General features: G+C 39.1%; 1 protein-coding gene across 1 annotated transcript in view; it reads left to right on the top strand.

The window, feature by feature from the left end:
* Positions 1-9,513: 9,513 nt before the first annotated feature.
* Positions 9,514-15,754, top strand: part of EPHA6 (EPH receptor A6) — a gene marked incomplete at both ends in the record, with an annotated part of 508,114 nt that continues 501,873 nt past the window's right edge. Inside the window, 1 exon segment of the mRNA XM_084305869.1 lies at positions 9,514-9,616. Within this exon segment, the coding sequence (XP_084161995.1) occupies positions 9,514-9,616 (103 nt within the window).

Genomic DNA, 15,754 nt, shown 5'->3' with positions numbered 1-15,754 from the left:
CTTTACTAGTAAAGTCAGCTAGGAGTTCTTAAGAAATAATTAATTGTAGCAAAGAGGAAGCAACGTATATCTGGGTATACACAATAATTGTCAGCACCAAAGTTTCAAGGTACGAAGTAACCCTTCCCAGGATTTACTGGCACAAAGTTACTCATCACACACACACCTTGGGTTTTCATTTTTTACCACTATTATTATTTGACTTTTTGCTAAAACCCTTTCCCACAGAGATTTTGCAACATATGTATTTTCTTCATTGATTTCTTCTTAGACCTATGACTTTAAAAACAAACAAGAACTTTTTAGTAATTTTTACCCCCTCTGTGGTGATATATCATAGAATAAATCTCTCTTCTCTTGTGCAGAAATTAACAGGAGTGTAATAGCTTCCTTTTGTGATTTCTGCTATAGTTTGCCCAAACTTGTCACACCTGCCTAAAGAGATCTAATCAAGAATATATTACAACGGAAAGTGACATCTCATTTTTACTCAAGGTTTAAGCAAACCTCCTGTTTACAAAGGCTCCATTTTTGACTGTCTTTTTTATATGAAAACAGGCAAAACTGCAATCTGACACACTATATTGTACCACAGACTAGTTGCTAAGTTTGCATCAAATCAGAATATGTGCAGATTTTTTTTTCTCTTTTATCAATGTTTTAGATAAAATCATAATAGTATTGCAAAATTTAAGATCTTCTAACTTACAGTCAGTAACATTCTCCAGGTTTCCTTAAAGTTGTGTGTGATCAAGCAACCAAGAAATATATTCAAAACCATTATGCCCATAAGACAAAAATGAATTGTAATTAGAAGGCATGTTTATAGGATGATGGATAGGAAGACAGTCATTCACAATTAGGACAAAGGGATGAGAATTTTAAAATTTGGTACCTATCTTCACCACCACCTGCTATCTATAACTGACAACTCCTACCTACACAATCAGTGCAACTACCTGTGATTAACATTGACTTTAGTGGTTCTGATGCCACAGAAAAAGGCTGTAGCAAAGGTCAGGACAGAACTGAGTTTGTCTTCCTTGGATTTCTTGGCTATGTTCTGACTCTTACACTAAGTGATGTAATACCTGGCTGTTTCACTCAGTTTTAGAGTCCTGAATGCTACTAATACTGTGCATTGAAGGAAGAGTGATCAGGCACTAGGACATATTTTATACTAACAAAATAGAAATTCTGCAGCAATTTATTCATAAGATGAATAATGTGTCAAAAACACACCTCAAATCTCATTTTTTAACAATCGAGTCCCTGTCTATTCAAACTTTTTTTTTCTTTTTTAATAGAAATGAAATTTCCTGGGCTTTATAAATAAGTTTTGTTGGCACATAACAGCTTTCTTTAACCATTCTCTTAATTATTTATCATAGCATTTGGGTGCTTACCTTGCTACCCTAATTTCTTTACCTAAGAAGTTTAGGTCTTTGTATTGTAAGGGAGAAAGACTAGAGTAGAAGATAAATTTCATAGATCTTATAGGGATTTTCAAGATATCATGTCTGTCCACTCAAAGCATTAAGCCTAAGAACTTGCCTTGAAGAGAAGGTCTAGCCCAGTCCTGTTTTCTGTGATTTATTTCTAGACTGATACAGAGAACTTTCAGTCAGACTGAGTTTGAAGGGTAGATGGCTCTGGGAATACAGCTGTTTCCAGAGGTGTTGAAAAATGTCTGCTGATCATAATGACACAAACCAGCACCTAATGATGTAAGTATATAGTTTATAAAAGTGATAAGAATGTAAAAAATTGGGAATATCAAATATGAAAATTATGAAGGTAGCTAGACTTAGATGATGGCTTCCTATACAATAGTTAATATAAGTCTGCAATTTGTTACCCCTTCTATCATGTCTTTAAAAATTAAGCAATCATTGAATATTAATTTGTCAAATGTGTACTTAGGATATATAGACTATCTGACGTCTTCACAAAACAGATAATTTCTAACGATAACTGAAATCAAGAGCAACCATCTGAACTTCAGTGTCCAGTCACATATTTTAAAAACTTAGCAGTTGTGCATGTACATACATATTCTTATACACACACACAGACATACGCATGTATATATTTTTAATGCTAGGTCTGAAGGCATAATCCCATGTCTCATTAGAGTTACATGCAAAATTACACTGGACATCTAAGTGCATTCTTCAAATATCAAACATATGAGTTGTCACTGCTGGTGGCAAGGGACATGGTGCCCAAGCAAAATTGCACTTTTAGGGTTTCTGACACTAATAAATGCTAATTGTGTTTGAATGTGTTAGATGTTTCATGACTATTTTAAATAAATGAACTCACTGACACATTTCTGTTTTGCAAAGTTCAATTAGTAGATTATGACTGCATTCCAAGATTTCTTTTTCATGTTTTAAGGTCAAAGTAAAGGTTGCCTGGGAGGTCTGAATTCTCTGAAGTGATTGTGAATGGCTACTTTCTATATGCCAGTTTGAGTGTGTGCCAAGGACGGATATTTTCAGACTCGGAATAGTATACTTGAGGCTAACCCTTTTTCAAAACTAGTTAAAATATTTCACATGAAGTTTAAGTCTACGTAACTGCACCAGATTTGTGGTGGTATGAAGGACCATTGCACATAACTGAAATGATCTGGCTCATCGTTTTCAGAAGTAGTTAAAGATTGTATCAGCTATGTTGACATAATTGCCACCCATGTCTCACATACAATAAAGTTACTACATCCTACTGCTAGTTTTCCACGGGAATGATTGCTCTCTCTTAGAGGAGATTGGCTCAACTTGGTGTGCACAAATATATGTCACATCACACCAGTTGCTGAGATAATGAAGGCATGAATAGGAGTTACTGCTCAAACAAAGCATTAATCTCTGGTAATGATAAACATGTCTGCTCCAGTGCCTGAAGCGATTTCTACATTAAGCTGTAGTTCAGTGAGGGCAAAAATATATGTCTTTATAATAAGTCTGGTTGTTTACCCTTACTCTTATTTGTACTGAGCCAACCTCACTGTTTTCTCATTTTCATCTACAAGGCAACAGTACCGAAAAGTGAAAAACAATCAGAAAGTTTCAAATCTTTAAGTTGATATAGTATTAGATCAAGTAAAATAGTATACAGCCACAGGGCTTGATTTCAGAAGCAGTATATATTAAAGCATGTGAAATTTTCCATTTTTCTAAGGTATTACAGAACTCAAGTAGAGTATTGAGACACAGGCGGCTCCAATTTGCCCATAGCTACAAGCATTCAAAAGCAAAACTCTGGTTTGACCTCACTTTTGGTTTCACCATTTTCATGACTGTGGCATGAAGTTTAAGTTCTTTCTCTTCATAAATGTGAAGGATACAAATTTAAAATTTTCTCTTTCAGAGCCATAAGTATGCTTTTATATTTTAGCAGTAATGTTTCAATAACAACTTGAAATTTAGATCCTTAAAACTGGGCATATAATCTGGTACCTGTAACCCAGAATGTTTATAATATTAACATCAGACATTCAGTAATGGTTATATTTACTATTCTAATTGCTAAATAAATATTTCACTACTATCATTAATTGGTTCTAAATATTCTTAGGAAAACAAACAAACAAACAAAAACTAGGAGACTTTATGTGCTGTCAGAGTGCAGTGTAAGTCTTCTAACTTCCAGGAGATAAACAGCTCAGACACAGTCTTGAAGTATGCCCTCACTTAATCACTCTCAGTTATGTCAAAGGGACTATTTGGGTAGTGTGAATAGAATCTGATTCGCTGTTTAGTAACTACATTTTTTTTCCCAAAGCATTTTTTTCATGAATAAAACTCTTTTATCATTTTGAGACCCAACTCAGTTTGCAATTAAATCAGCTGGAATTGTTTAATTGACAGAGATGCCCTTATACAAAAGCTTACCTTTCTTGCACTCCCAAGCCTGATTAGTATATAATTCTGCTCTCTCTTGCATTTTAATTTGGATGCTCTACTAAACAAGAGTCGTACCTACATCTCTGACATGCCCTTGCCTATGAGGAAAACTTGTGCTCCTCTATTGTCAGTGAGGCCATGATAGTTACCTTTGTGGTCCAGACCACCAATTCTTCTGCTTAAGGATCTTTAACTTAATTCATTCTGCTGCCTTTATCTGGAATTCTGGAATCCCTTTGCCTTGCTGCAGCATGATTCCACTCACTAAATTCAAATATTGAAAATACTCACTGCCAAGCAATTTGTTATTCTTGAAAGAATTCCAGGGCAGTTCTATTATTATTAGATTTTCCTACAAAATATAAACCTCTGAAATTGTCTCCTTTGCTTTGCCTATTAATCCGAATAATTAGATTTACTTGTAGAAACCGCAAGTAAAAAAACATGTGAACTGATTTGCCTGGATCACCCCCTTTACAATTTTGATATTTTGTTTATTTTATGAATTAATGTGGAAATGGAAAAGTAAATTCTGGAGATTGAGAAAGACCTGTCACATAGACACAACTTCTGTAACTGTAATGTATACATTTTGAAAAATGTATAACATTTTATGATTTTGTACATCATATAATCTATTCATCCTAATTCTGTAGTTTTAGTGTAAAAATAATTTGAGACAATTCAAAGCTTGTGCATGTAAAAAGATAGGGATGAAGCTACTATACTACACATTTTGTCAGTAATTTCCCTAAAACATTGTTTAGTATAATTGGTTCATTGTCACTTAATTAAATTGCACCTTCTTACACGATGCAGAGCATTAGAATTAGTGTGCTCAGAAATAGGTCCATATTATATACAAGTCAATGGAAAAGAAGGAGGTATATAACATAACTTACATAATTAGCTGGAAAGACATCGCAAATGACTTTTCAGGATCCTGTGTGTACAGGAAATGTTGCTTGTAGCAAATATTCCACAACACAGTATATTTATGACTAAAGTGTTGATGTTACTTCTGTACTTCAAAGCATATTTTTAATGCCAGAATTCAAATGCCTGTTTAACCTAGTTAGTACAGTTATTTTTCTATCAGATTTCTCTGAATATACAGTTTTCTTTTCTTTTTTTTTTTTTTTTTTTACTACAATCCCTTTCTCTTTTATTATCTTTTTCTGTATCAATTGTAATGAAGGAAATAAACCTGAAACTTTATGAAACTTCCATTTTTTTCCCTTGGTGTTGGGGAGGGTCATATTTTGAACATAGAGAAGTGTCATAGTCTGAAAATATTTCATGTGAATTGCTGCACATTTGCTCATAAGCATATTTGCAGACTATAGTAGTCAGGACAAGAATCAGGGCTCTAGTGTCAACGTGTCATTAAATTTAGTAGAAAATTAAAGATAATAGTTAACTAAAAGGCCTGCTTAATCAAACAAAAATTTTATGATTCTAATTCTATAGAAACATGAATACCACGTATAACTAAACGGAGTTCACATTCAGTTTTATGGGAAGTGCAATTTAGAGCCCTGAGTAGGAGACATACTACAAAAAGTTTCATTTCTGGTTACACTGCCAAATCAGCAGTGACTTTTATTCATTAAGAAAGCTGTTGGCTCAGACTTTAAGGGATCAATATTACATTATATTTTTTTGTAGTATACATGTTATAGTTTAGGGTAGGAAGTGTGAGTGTTACTCTTCTAAAACATCCAAAGGCAGGTGTTTTGGTCCAGATATTAGAGTAATTTTAAAATCACAGAATCTCATTGACTGCTGCATGGAAAATGCATTTTAAGTTTATTGTAAATCTGTTCTTTGTCAGTGTCTTAATTAAAATGTTTACTTTGATCACACTAAATCACATGCAGTTGTGAATGATGGCTCAAAGGACTAACACACAACACAACGCTCTATATTATGGGGAATTTTAATGAAAAAGGAATAGCTTTGCTTTTTTTCCAGGAAGTCACAACTTGTTTTATTATAATTAACAAAACTGTGGTACATTAAAGACAAATTATGTATACTTAGCTACACAAACAAGAAAGGACAGCCTATTACATGTAATTCTATGTCTATGCTGTATCATTTTTTGTTTTGGTTTGTTTTGGTTTGTTTGCTTTCAACAGAAATATGATCTCTCTGTTTAAGAAAATAGCACTGAAAATAGAATGGGTATTTTTTCTGTTCCCAGGATATATGAAATTATTTTTTAAGAATAGGAACATATGGATTTCCTTGCTTATAGAAAAGTATACTCTTTAGAAAACTGAGTATGAAGATATTCAAACTGTGGTTCTTTTTCTTTGTTTCAGCTGGTACAGTTATGCAGTAGCAATAAATTTATTGTTTTAAAGTTTACAATACTAAATTTCAGGGAAAAAAAAAAAGTGTATACAAACAGGACTCTACTTTTTTATATATTTTTTGCTTTCCTCTGATACGTTTAGCATGTTTGCATGTCTGAAAGGTAAAAGCGCAACAATTAAGATTTAATTTGGATCTCATGGTAATACATAATAATAAAAATTAATTTGTATATAAATGAATAAGAGGTGTTTTTTCAAAGTTGTTCCCCCAGAAATTCTGTAAGCAAGTAAATGTTGATGAATGGACCCACCAGAGAAAATGCTCTCTTTTAGCTGTTCCCTAACTGCTTCCTTTGGGTTGTGAAGTTCAAGGTTATCAGGAGGCTAAACTATGCTTTGCATGTGAGGACATATAAAGAGTTTGTCTATGCTCCTATCACATCTTTGACTGCCTCCTTTTTGTATTTAGCTGTGTTCTGAACTGGTACACAAAAGTAAAGGAAGTAGTAAACCAGACCTTCTAAGCTGCTTTAAAAAAAACTAATTCGACTTCAGTAATGGCAAGTAAGAATAGATGTATAGTGTGCCCTCATGATGTTTATGCAGATATATACGGTGATGCAAACATGTACTTATGGAGAGTGGAGTGCATATGGAGAGTACAGATAAATGTACAAACATATATACACGTGTGTTACAAGGGCTATCTGAGAAAAAACTATCATAAAAAGCCCCAACCTGTGTCATACGATAACAGATGTGAGGAAAGGAATCTCAGTTTACTTTCTCTGTGTGAAGTGAACTTTTGCCTTAACACAAGACAACTCTTTTTCAAAGGCTGGTGAAAAGCAGTTGTATTGATTATGCATGAGGACCAAATGACCCATCTGAATTTGGGAGACTTTATATGTGATGTCCTGCACTAATTTCTTCTGTCAGTCTGGTTGGAAAGCATCTTACTACTGAACTGAGCTACTGAGAATTGGAGCAGATAAAGAATCTAAATTCTCACTCATTACCCAGAAGTACTAGCCCTGTAATGTCACTCTTATGTGCCTTTTGACCCTGTTATTTCTAAAGTAGAAAACTACCATGTGGCCTGTAAAGTCTCATAATGAAATTCAGATGAAATGCTAAAAACTGAACTTTCTCCTTTTACCTCCACCGTGAAATGAAGGAAAAATGCTAATCTGTATTTGGCTATATATAAATATTTCCTTAAGCTTTTCCTGTTAAACTTTCGTTTTGGATAAAATTTCCTTATAGGAGGTTGTTCAGCTAAATGTTGGAAAGATTGCAATATTGTAGGCCAGCTGTAATCTGGAAAGATTCACCTCATAAAAATAAAAAATATATTTCTGTGTTGGCTTTTTTTTTTTTTTCATTGAGCAACACCTTTGAAAATAATTGACATAAGAGCTGATCCTTGTTTTATTTATTTATTGTTTTTTTTAATAAATTCTTTATTCTTGCATTACAAAGTAATTGTTTCAATATATAGCTTATCTGAATGTCTCTTTAGGTACCTCAGCAGGAACTTTGATATCCTCTGGGGTAGTATATTTAGCTGGGGCAGTATATAGCTGTGTTACCCGTTGACTTCAATGGGATTTATGGACACTCATAAGCCTTGGGAATCAGACAGCTTTTGTTCTCCTACATGTGGATTTAGACACCTGATTTTAGGAAGTTGTTTTCAGAAATGTGGATGTGATTACCTTCTTGTTGCTTTTTTTCTTTCTGTCTTTGTACAAACCCAGAAACCGAAATGCTGCATGGACTAGAGAAAACAACCAACCAAAAGAAAAGCAACTAGACCCGCAATGACCTGGACCCTGGGGTGTGCTGTACGTGCAGCACGTAGCGAACCCATCCCAAGTGTCTGTTCCCTGCTGCGAGCCCTGCACACCGGGCAACAGGTGAGTAGCAGCAGGCAGCTCTGCTCGGGGCAGACACTCTCACCTAAGTCACCTGGGCCTCCTGTCTGAGTCGGCGTCCCCAGCCCTATGACCTGAGTTAGGGGAAAGAAGAAGAGAGTTAATATTGGGGGTGCAGCCGGGGGTGCCACCACAGGGATGTGTGCTCCCTCGGGGCAGCTCCGAGAGGCAGCCTCCAGCCAGCCCGCGGTCCCCGCTCTCCCCTGTGCCCCCTGCACTCCGCAGCCCCCAGTACCCATTTGGGTACTTATTTTTTTTTTTTTGCCTTGTCGACTAACCCCCTCTAGCGCCGAGCCGGCCGCATGCGACCCGCGGGCTGCCGGCAGCGGCGAGGCGAGGGGGCGCCTCCTCTCCTCCTCTCCCCTCGCACACACACGCACAGGGCTCCCGCTCCCCTCAGGAGGGCGGCTGAGGAGGGGCCGCCGCCGCTCCCACGGCTCCCCCCGCGCCGTTTGGCTGCCGGGGGGCCGCGCTGGCCTCCCGGGGACCCGGCAGCCGCCGGGCCGGGCCGGGCCGGGCCGGGCTGGGCCGGGCTGGGCGCAGCGGGGCGGCCCCGCCATCGCTCGGCGGGCGGCGGGGGAGCAGCGGCGCCCCAAAAACCGCGGCGAGGCGCAGCGGGAGAGAGCGGCGGAGCCGCCCCGCGCTCTGATCGCCCCTCCGCCGAGGCAGCCGGAGACGGGGGGAGAGAGACGCACAGGGAGCCGGGGCACGGCGGCGGAGCGGCCGGGGATGCCGCCGCGCAACTTGCGCTGATGCCCCGGGGAGCGTGAAGAGGCGGCCGGCCCCTCTGCTCTGCTCTGCTCTGCTCTGCTCTGCTCTCCTCTCCTCTCTTCTCCTCTTCTCTCCCCTCCCCGCCCCCGGCGGCGGGGCAGGACCCTTCGCCATGGCAAACTGAAGCCCCTCGGCGCTGCCTCCGGCCGGGGATGCGGGGCCCCGCGCGGCGGGGACGGCGGAGGGGGCAGCCGAGGACGGAGCCGCTGAAGGAGCCGCCGAGGACGGAGCCGCCGAAGGAGCCTCTGCGGGGCTGAGGGCGCCGGGAGGAGCGGGGCGCGACCCCCGCCGCCGCCGCCTCGAAGTTGCCGGGGCTCGCTCGCTCCCTGCCGCCGGGGTTCTCCCGGTTGCCGGAGCTCTCCCGGCGCCGCCGCCCCCCTCGGAAGGGCGGCACGGGGGCTGCCGGCACCGCCGCCCGCCGCCGTGCCCCGGGACCCCGCCGGTGGATGCGCCGGAGCCCGGCGGGGCGGCGGGCGCTCGGGGGGCCCCCCCGGCGTCCCCCGCTGGCCTGAAGGAGGACGGGGAGGGAGCCTCGGCGGGCCGAGGACGAGGGGAGCCCGGCGGGGACCAGCCATGGGGTGTCGTGAGGCGAGGGGGCTGCTCTGGAGACTCGGCCTCTTCCTCCCCCTGCTGACTGCGCGCCCCGCCGACGGCGGCCACGGAGCCGCCAACCAAGGTGAGGGGCGCCGAGGGGCCCGCTGACAACTTCCCGAGGGGGTCTACGGGGACGGGGGGGGTCTTCCCGGAGGGAAGCGGGGGGCTCTGCCACTCCGGGGGGCTCCGCCGGACCCGCGGGGGGCTCCGGCCGAGCGGCTCAGCTTGCCCCGGCCGCGAAGTTTCCTCCCGCTGACAGGGAGCGGTAGCGTTTGTAGACGTGAAATGGTGTAATTTTTAGGGTCTGCGCGACTCCTGCCGGGAGCGAAGCGCCCTCCGAGCGGGTTTGGGGGAGCTTAACGCCCGTTAAAGGAGGTTGCGGCTCGTCCGCTGCTCAGGGATGCGTGGCTGCCCTCAGCACCTCAGCGCTGCGGGCTTTCGTCCCACGGCCCGAAAAAATCTCCTCTAAAGGCTTTGGCACAGGTGCATGCTCCTCAGGTCCTCCTGAAGACGGTAGTTTAATTGCCCAGGTTGTCACGGTGCTTGTGTTGACGGAAAACGCCCGTGGCTTAAAAAATGAATCACCCTACTTAGAGAAGTAAGGATAAGGCTGCATCGCACGTTCATACAGTATAAAATTTTGTTAGATAGAACTGGGAGAAAAAACACACGGTAACTGATCGTGAAACATCGTGTTATACGTTCTGAACATCTGGGTAGAGAGAGCAGAGTGTTCCCTTAACTGCTTATTTAATGCACATCTCTCTACTTAGTTGGGGAGAATGTAGGGTGCATCTCTTCCTAAAGTCAGTCTTTCCTTTTTTTATTTTTTATTTTTATTTTTTTTGTACAATTTAGCTTTCCTGATACAGGGTTTTAGTGTGATGTGAGTGAAAATATGGGAGCTGAAGGGCAGCTCTGAACGTTGCTTCTGGTAGAAATTATTGTACCTGTTACTGTTGAAAGGAGTGCTGAAAATGACTATTGTGGAAAGTAATGAGAAAACAAACTGGTTTTAGTTGTGGAGCACTACCAAATGTGTAGCTCATATATTTTCACACTTCTGTTTTACAGTCCATTTTCAGTGTTCATTGTACGTACATGGCTAACAGTAAAAAGAGAGCATAAAATATCAGGAAAGTAGGAAAATGTGATAGTTTGGCCACAAATGCCTTGAAGAATCAGAGTCAGGCGTGGTAGTGACATTCCGAGTGATATTATTCCTTTGCCTCTTCTGTACTGAATGTGATGTATAATTTCAGATTGCAGTTGGATAACATATAGCCAGATCAGTGCTGTGTTACAGTTTGCCCTTACTCTTGTCTTAGAAGACATCAGATTTTCACAGCAGCACGACACGGTTTTCCTTTTATGTCCCATTCATTAGCGCATGCTAATGCCTTTATGTTACTGCAAGGCCTACCAAGACATAAATGCTGTCTAATAAAACCTATTCACATGTGTTATAGAATAACCATGGCACATTCTATGCATCAAAGGTAAAGAATTTGTGTTAAGTAATGCAAGTTAGATTAGGTCATTTTAAAGTAAGTTTCTGAACTAGTATTTGATATTCCTGAGATTAAATTAGTGATAGTTAAATAATGTTTCAAAAACTAGTTAAAAATGGGGAAAAGTTACCAAAACAGCTTAGCCCAAAGAAAGGCTTTCAAAGATGAAGTGTTTTGGTTTTTTGATATTGACGTAACTTTTCTAAAGTGCTGATGAATTTCTTACTTTCTGAGTTAACTTCTCTTTCTGTACTTCAATTCAAAACTTCTAATAAAAGGAGGAACTTCTAATATATTTGGTATTGCCAGTGTACCATGGAAATCAAATGATTAATCTAACTCATCCAAACACATGTGAAATTTAAATTTGCTGAATTAATACAGGTGATTCAGAACACCCACACCACCCGAATAATAAAATGTTAGCCAAAAAAGTCTACTTTTAATGATGATTTTCTCTAAAAACAGGAATTGAATAAAAGAAAATGAGTACAATAAAGCAGTTGCATATTGTGTAAACACTTAAATGGATAAGTTTAAAGTACCAGTTACTTATGCTTGGTATCCCAGCTACAAAGATTTCTTCTTTTTTTTTTTTTTTAATCTTGTGTAGTTAGCTGAGGAAAAAAAAATAAATCTTATATTTTCTTAAGGTGATATTTCAGAGTATACATCTTGGAAGCACGGTTGCAATAGTTGTTGGTTTTTCATTAATTATCATCGTAATTATAACTTAGCTTTACTATCTAAAATATTTGGTCTTCTATTTTGTATTTACAAGCATATCAGCATTAATGCAAACTTGCAAAGGAATGTTTTTATTGCGTTGTCAGGTTGGGGACAAAATGTGGAAGGGGAATACATTTATTAATCCAACTTGGTAACCAGAGAGCCCTTCCTCTTCATCCTTAATGGTGAATTTTCTGTTATTATAGAGGGATTTTCAGAGAATTAATATACTCCAGTCTTATAAATTACTGTTATTATGTTGGCATTTATCTTTTTGTTTGCTTTCCTCAAACAGAAGGATATTTTTATATAGTTCCAAGACTCTTAGGTTGTCTTTCTTCACCCCGTAAATCAATGCATGGTGCCTTACAGTATCTGTAGCAAGGCAGACAGAAACAATACTATTGACAGAGAAGTGAACTTACTCATTCATCTTAATGGAGTGGTAAGTTCGAAAACAAGTTATGACCGTGCCAAGAGCTAGATTTTACAGCTAAGAAAAACCCTGTAGGTAGGCAAAGCCATGGAGCTGTGTAGGACATGTATTGCTGCGGTCATAAATTGAATTGCTTGAAATATAAGCCTCAGTTAACAGTGTAGGTTGAGTGCTTGCACGTTCATCTAAACTTTAGTTAGTTGACCATGACATCTAGTTACAAATAAGTTGCATTATTGTACAAGATTTCACCCTGTGTTGTAGGCTTGTTTTCTGGTTGCCAAAACACATTGCATTGAGCAACTACTCTCAATCCTAAAGATAAAGATGAGAGCAACTAAACCGTGAACGTTGTATAAAACATGACTTTTTGAGATAGAGGTAGCATCAGTTAATGGATTAACAGTATCCAGCACTAAGTATGCACGTATGTTTCCACATACACATAAAACAGAAAGGATTTTTATACACTGGCTTCTTGCAAACTGTACCTGCTATTATCTGTCACCAGACCATCAATTTCTGAAGTAAACTGTAGGACTTGCAGAGTTCATCATGCTTCATGGCTATCAGTGAACTGTGAAAGGAAGTTGTGTGCTTTCTTAGTTACCAGATGTCACTATATCTTCTTAGGTTTATGTAAGTTTTTTGTTGTTGTTGTTTGTTTGTTTTATGCTTCCTTCTGAAAGGCATACATATTTATTTTCTTCATCCTACAAAAAAATAAGGTATGAAATAATGTCAAGTGCCATTTTGAAAATTCAGATAGCCTCTATTTTCACAATTATTGTGCTTGATGAAATTGGGTATTTCAAAGTACGTAAATAAAACCTTTTGATTCTCATATTAAAATCTGAGGCAGATTACTAATGACCTTGAGTTCTTCATCAGTTCAAGATGTCGCCTTATATTTGTTCAGATATTTATTTTTACATAAGAGCAATCTGTCACAGATAAGTGGTCTTTCTTAATATAGCATTCCAAATTTTCCTGTCATAATAAGGAGACCAGGACTGAGTGTAGAGGCTGAGCGTCCCTCTAAAGACACGGAATCATAGAATAGAATCATAAAATATTTTGCTCCTAGAGGATCTCTCTTACATTGAGAAATGTAGGTACTAAGGAGGAGGCTGTGCTGATGCTTATATTGTACTCACCCTGTTGGATTCTGCTGTTCAGTTGTCCAGCTGGTATTTGTGAACATTTATATCCTTAGATGAAAATGAGAAAATTAAATAAAACCATTGCAGTAAAAATGTTACTCTCTTTTACATCTGTAGAGAAAGTGATGAGCAGAATCATATTTTTGCCTGAAGCTGTTAATAATTTAAATATTTCTACCCATTTATATAAAAAAAATATTTCTACCCATTTATCTTAGAACCCTACAGACTTCAGTGGTAAGGATGACTTTGGAACCTCTGCAGGTGTAGATATGCATGAAATGACTTTTTATCCAAGAGCCTAGATTTGAGTGCCATAAATATCAGAGACGAACAGATTTGATGTTGATGCTTCATGATATGTTCCTGGTTCTGTATTTGGCAATGCTGAGTGCTGTTTGGATATTTTGTTAATTTGTTTTGGACAAACAAGAATGATTGGTATGGAAATTAAAAAACAAAACAAACAAAAAAAAACACACCACCACCACCAATGTATAGCTTAACCACCTATAAGTTAAGACCTTATGTTCTTCTGTAGTTCTGTTCTTCTGTGGTTTTCATGTAATTTGGGGTGTGAAAACACCTCAGAGGAACTAAAGTATTTTTAGAAGTCCACAACTTCGCACTGTTGAGAAAGAAGGCAAGTCAAAAATAAGTGGTAGAGGAATTATGGAAGTATAAACTGAAGAGAACAGTTGACAGCGAGCAGTGTTTTCTCCATCTTTCATGATTTATTCAGAGAGATCAAGTTTTCAGTTTCACCTGGCGTCTTGCTTTTGTTGGGAAACAAGGCTTCACAGTTCCTAGAAATCAGCCAGATGCAAGCACAGGACTGGTGACTGTCCCGTGTCTGTCTCCTGTTCTGGGTTGCTTTTCAAAGACTCTGCTGCTGTCTTTTCTTAAACAGGACTTCAGAATTGGATTAGATATATCTGGGGTTTGATCCGGAACAACCACTCTTATCCTCCTATGAATTAACAGTTAGCATTTCAACATAAACTATTTTTTTGACAAATCAAATAGTTAAATGAAAGGAGGAAGGAGTGTGCAAGAAATTCAGTCCTATGGAAACTATGGAAAGCTCCTCTGGGTTTCCAGATACATATTTTAGATCTAAATAATTAGATCTAACTCTGTCTGAGGGCCCATTTGGGTATCTGATATTAGACTTTTCAACTGTGAATTTTAGAGAAGTCAGTTCAGCAGATGGGTTGTCAGTAAGATGTACAGTAAGTAAATATTTAGTTTGTTAGCTAAACTTTGTAAAAATCAAGGCCTAACTTGATTAAAATCTTTAACTAATCGCCTACATTTAGAAACTAATACACATGTGCAATATGAGAAGCACTGTATTGTTCTTGTATGCCAATCTGGCATTGCTATGTTAGGACATTTTCTTATTGCAGCTGGATGTGTAAAATGGAATGTCTCCATTGGGATCACTGGGTTACTCTACCTTGACATTGACATAAAGAAGAGGCCAGTCTTTTGTTTATCATGCCCGTTAACACGCTGAACTTTGGGACACAGAGGTAGAACAGTAAACAGTATGGAAGTAAAGGAGTAGGGAAGGAAATTGTTTATCCAAAATCCATCCTGACATCAGGAAACAATGCGTCTTGCAGAAGTTGTCAAAGAAAGATATCAGTTATGAACAATGCATCTTCCTTGAACTTTTGAACTTGTAAATGATACACCAATCTTTATGGTTGAGTGTTAGAACTGAGAATTTCTACTGAAAAGAAGTTTTCTCTTGTGAGATAAAAGTATGAAATTGTTTGCAGGATTTCTTTCTCAGTAGTGCTCTATACCTATATTCACTTCTTTGTTAAGTTAAATAAGTTATTTCTCAGACTTTTCTTGTAGATTGATATTTAATTCTTGAATGCCACTTCCTTATAATTTTTGCTTTAGTGAGCTTACATGAGCTTACAGTGAGGCAACTTGTGTAAAATTTTGGATTTTTCTACTAATGTTTGTTTCCATTTTTGGAATAGATTTCTGTAAGCTTTTAATAACCTAAAGATCTCTTTTATATATTTATTTATTTTTACTATATTTGTAAATACTTCATTTCTATCCGAATCCTTCAGAATAATCATCAGTCCATCTTCTGTTGTAATGGTTCCAGAATATTTCCAGACCATACAAAAGCTTGTAACCTTTAACGCTGAAATTACCTTTAGCTTATTAATTTCTTTTCAAATCCCTCTAGTTAAAGTCTACCACTTTTTCTGCCAACCCTTACACTGGTTTGAAGGATGCTTTTATCAGTTTATCAGTTTTGTAACACCTTTTTTTGTGTGTGCATGCATGTGTGCGTAGGTAAGCTATTGTACCTTCACGTGTCTTAGAATAAGTCAGTTTAAAAAGTAGGC

Source organism: Netta rufina (assembly GCF_964035555.1).
Source record: "Netta rufina genome assembly, chromosome: 1".
Lineage (NCBI taxonomy): Eukaryota > Metazoa > Chordata > Aves > Anseriformes > Anatidae > Netta > Netta rufina.
This window is presented reverse-complemented; position numbering and strand designations above follow the sequence as displayed.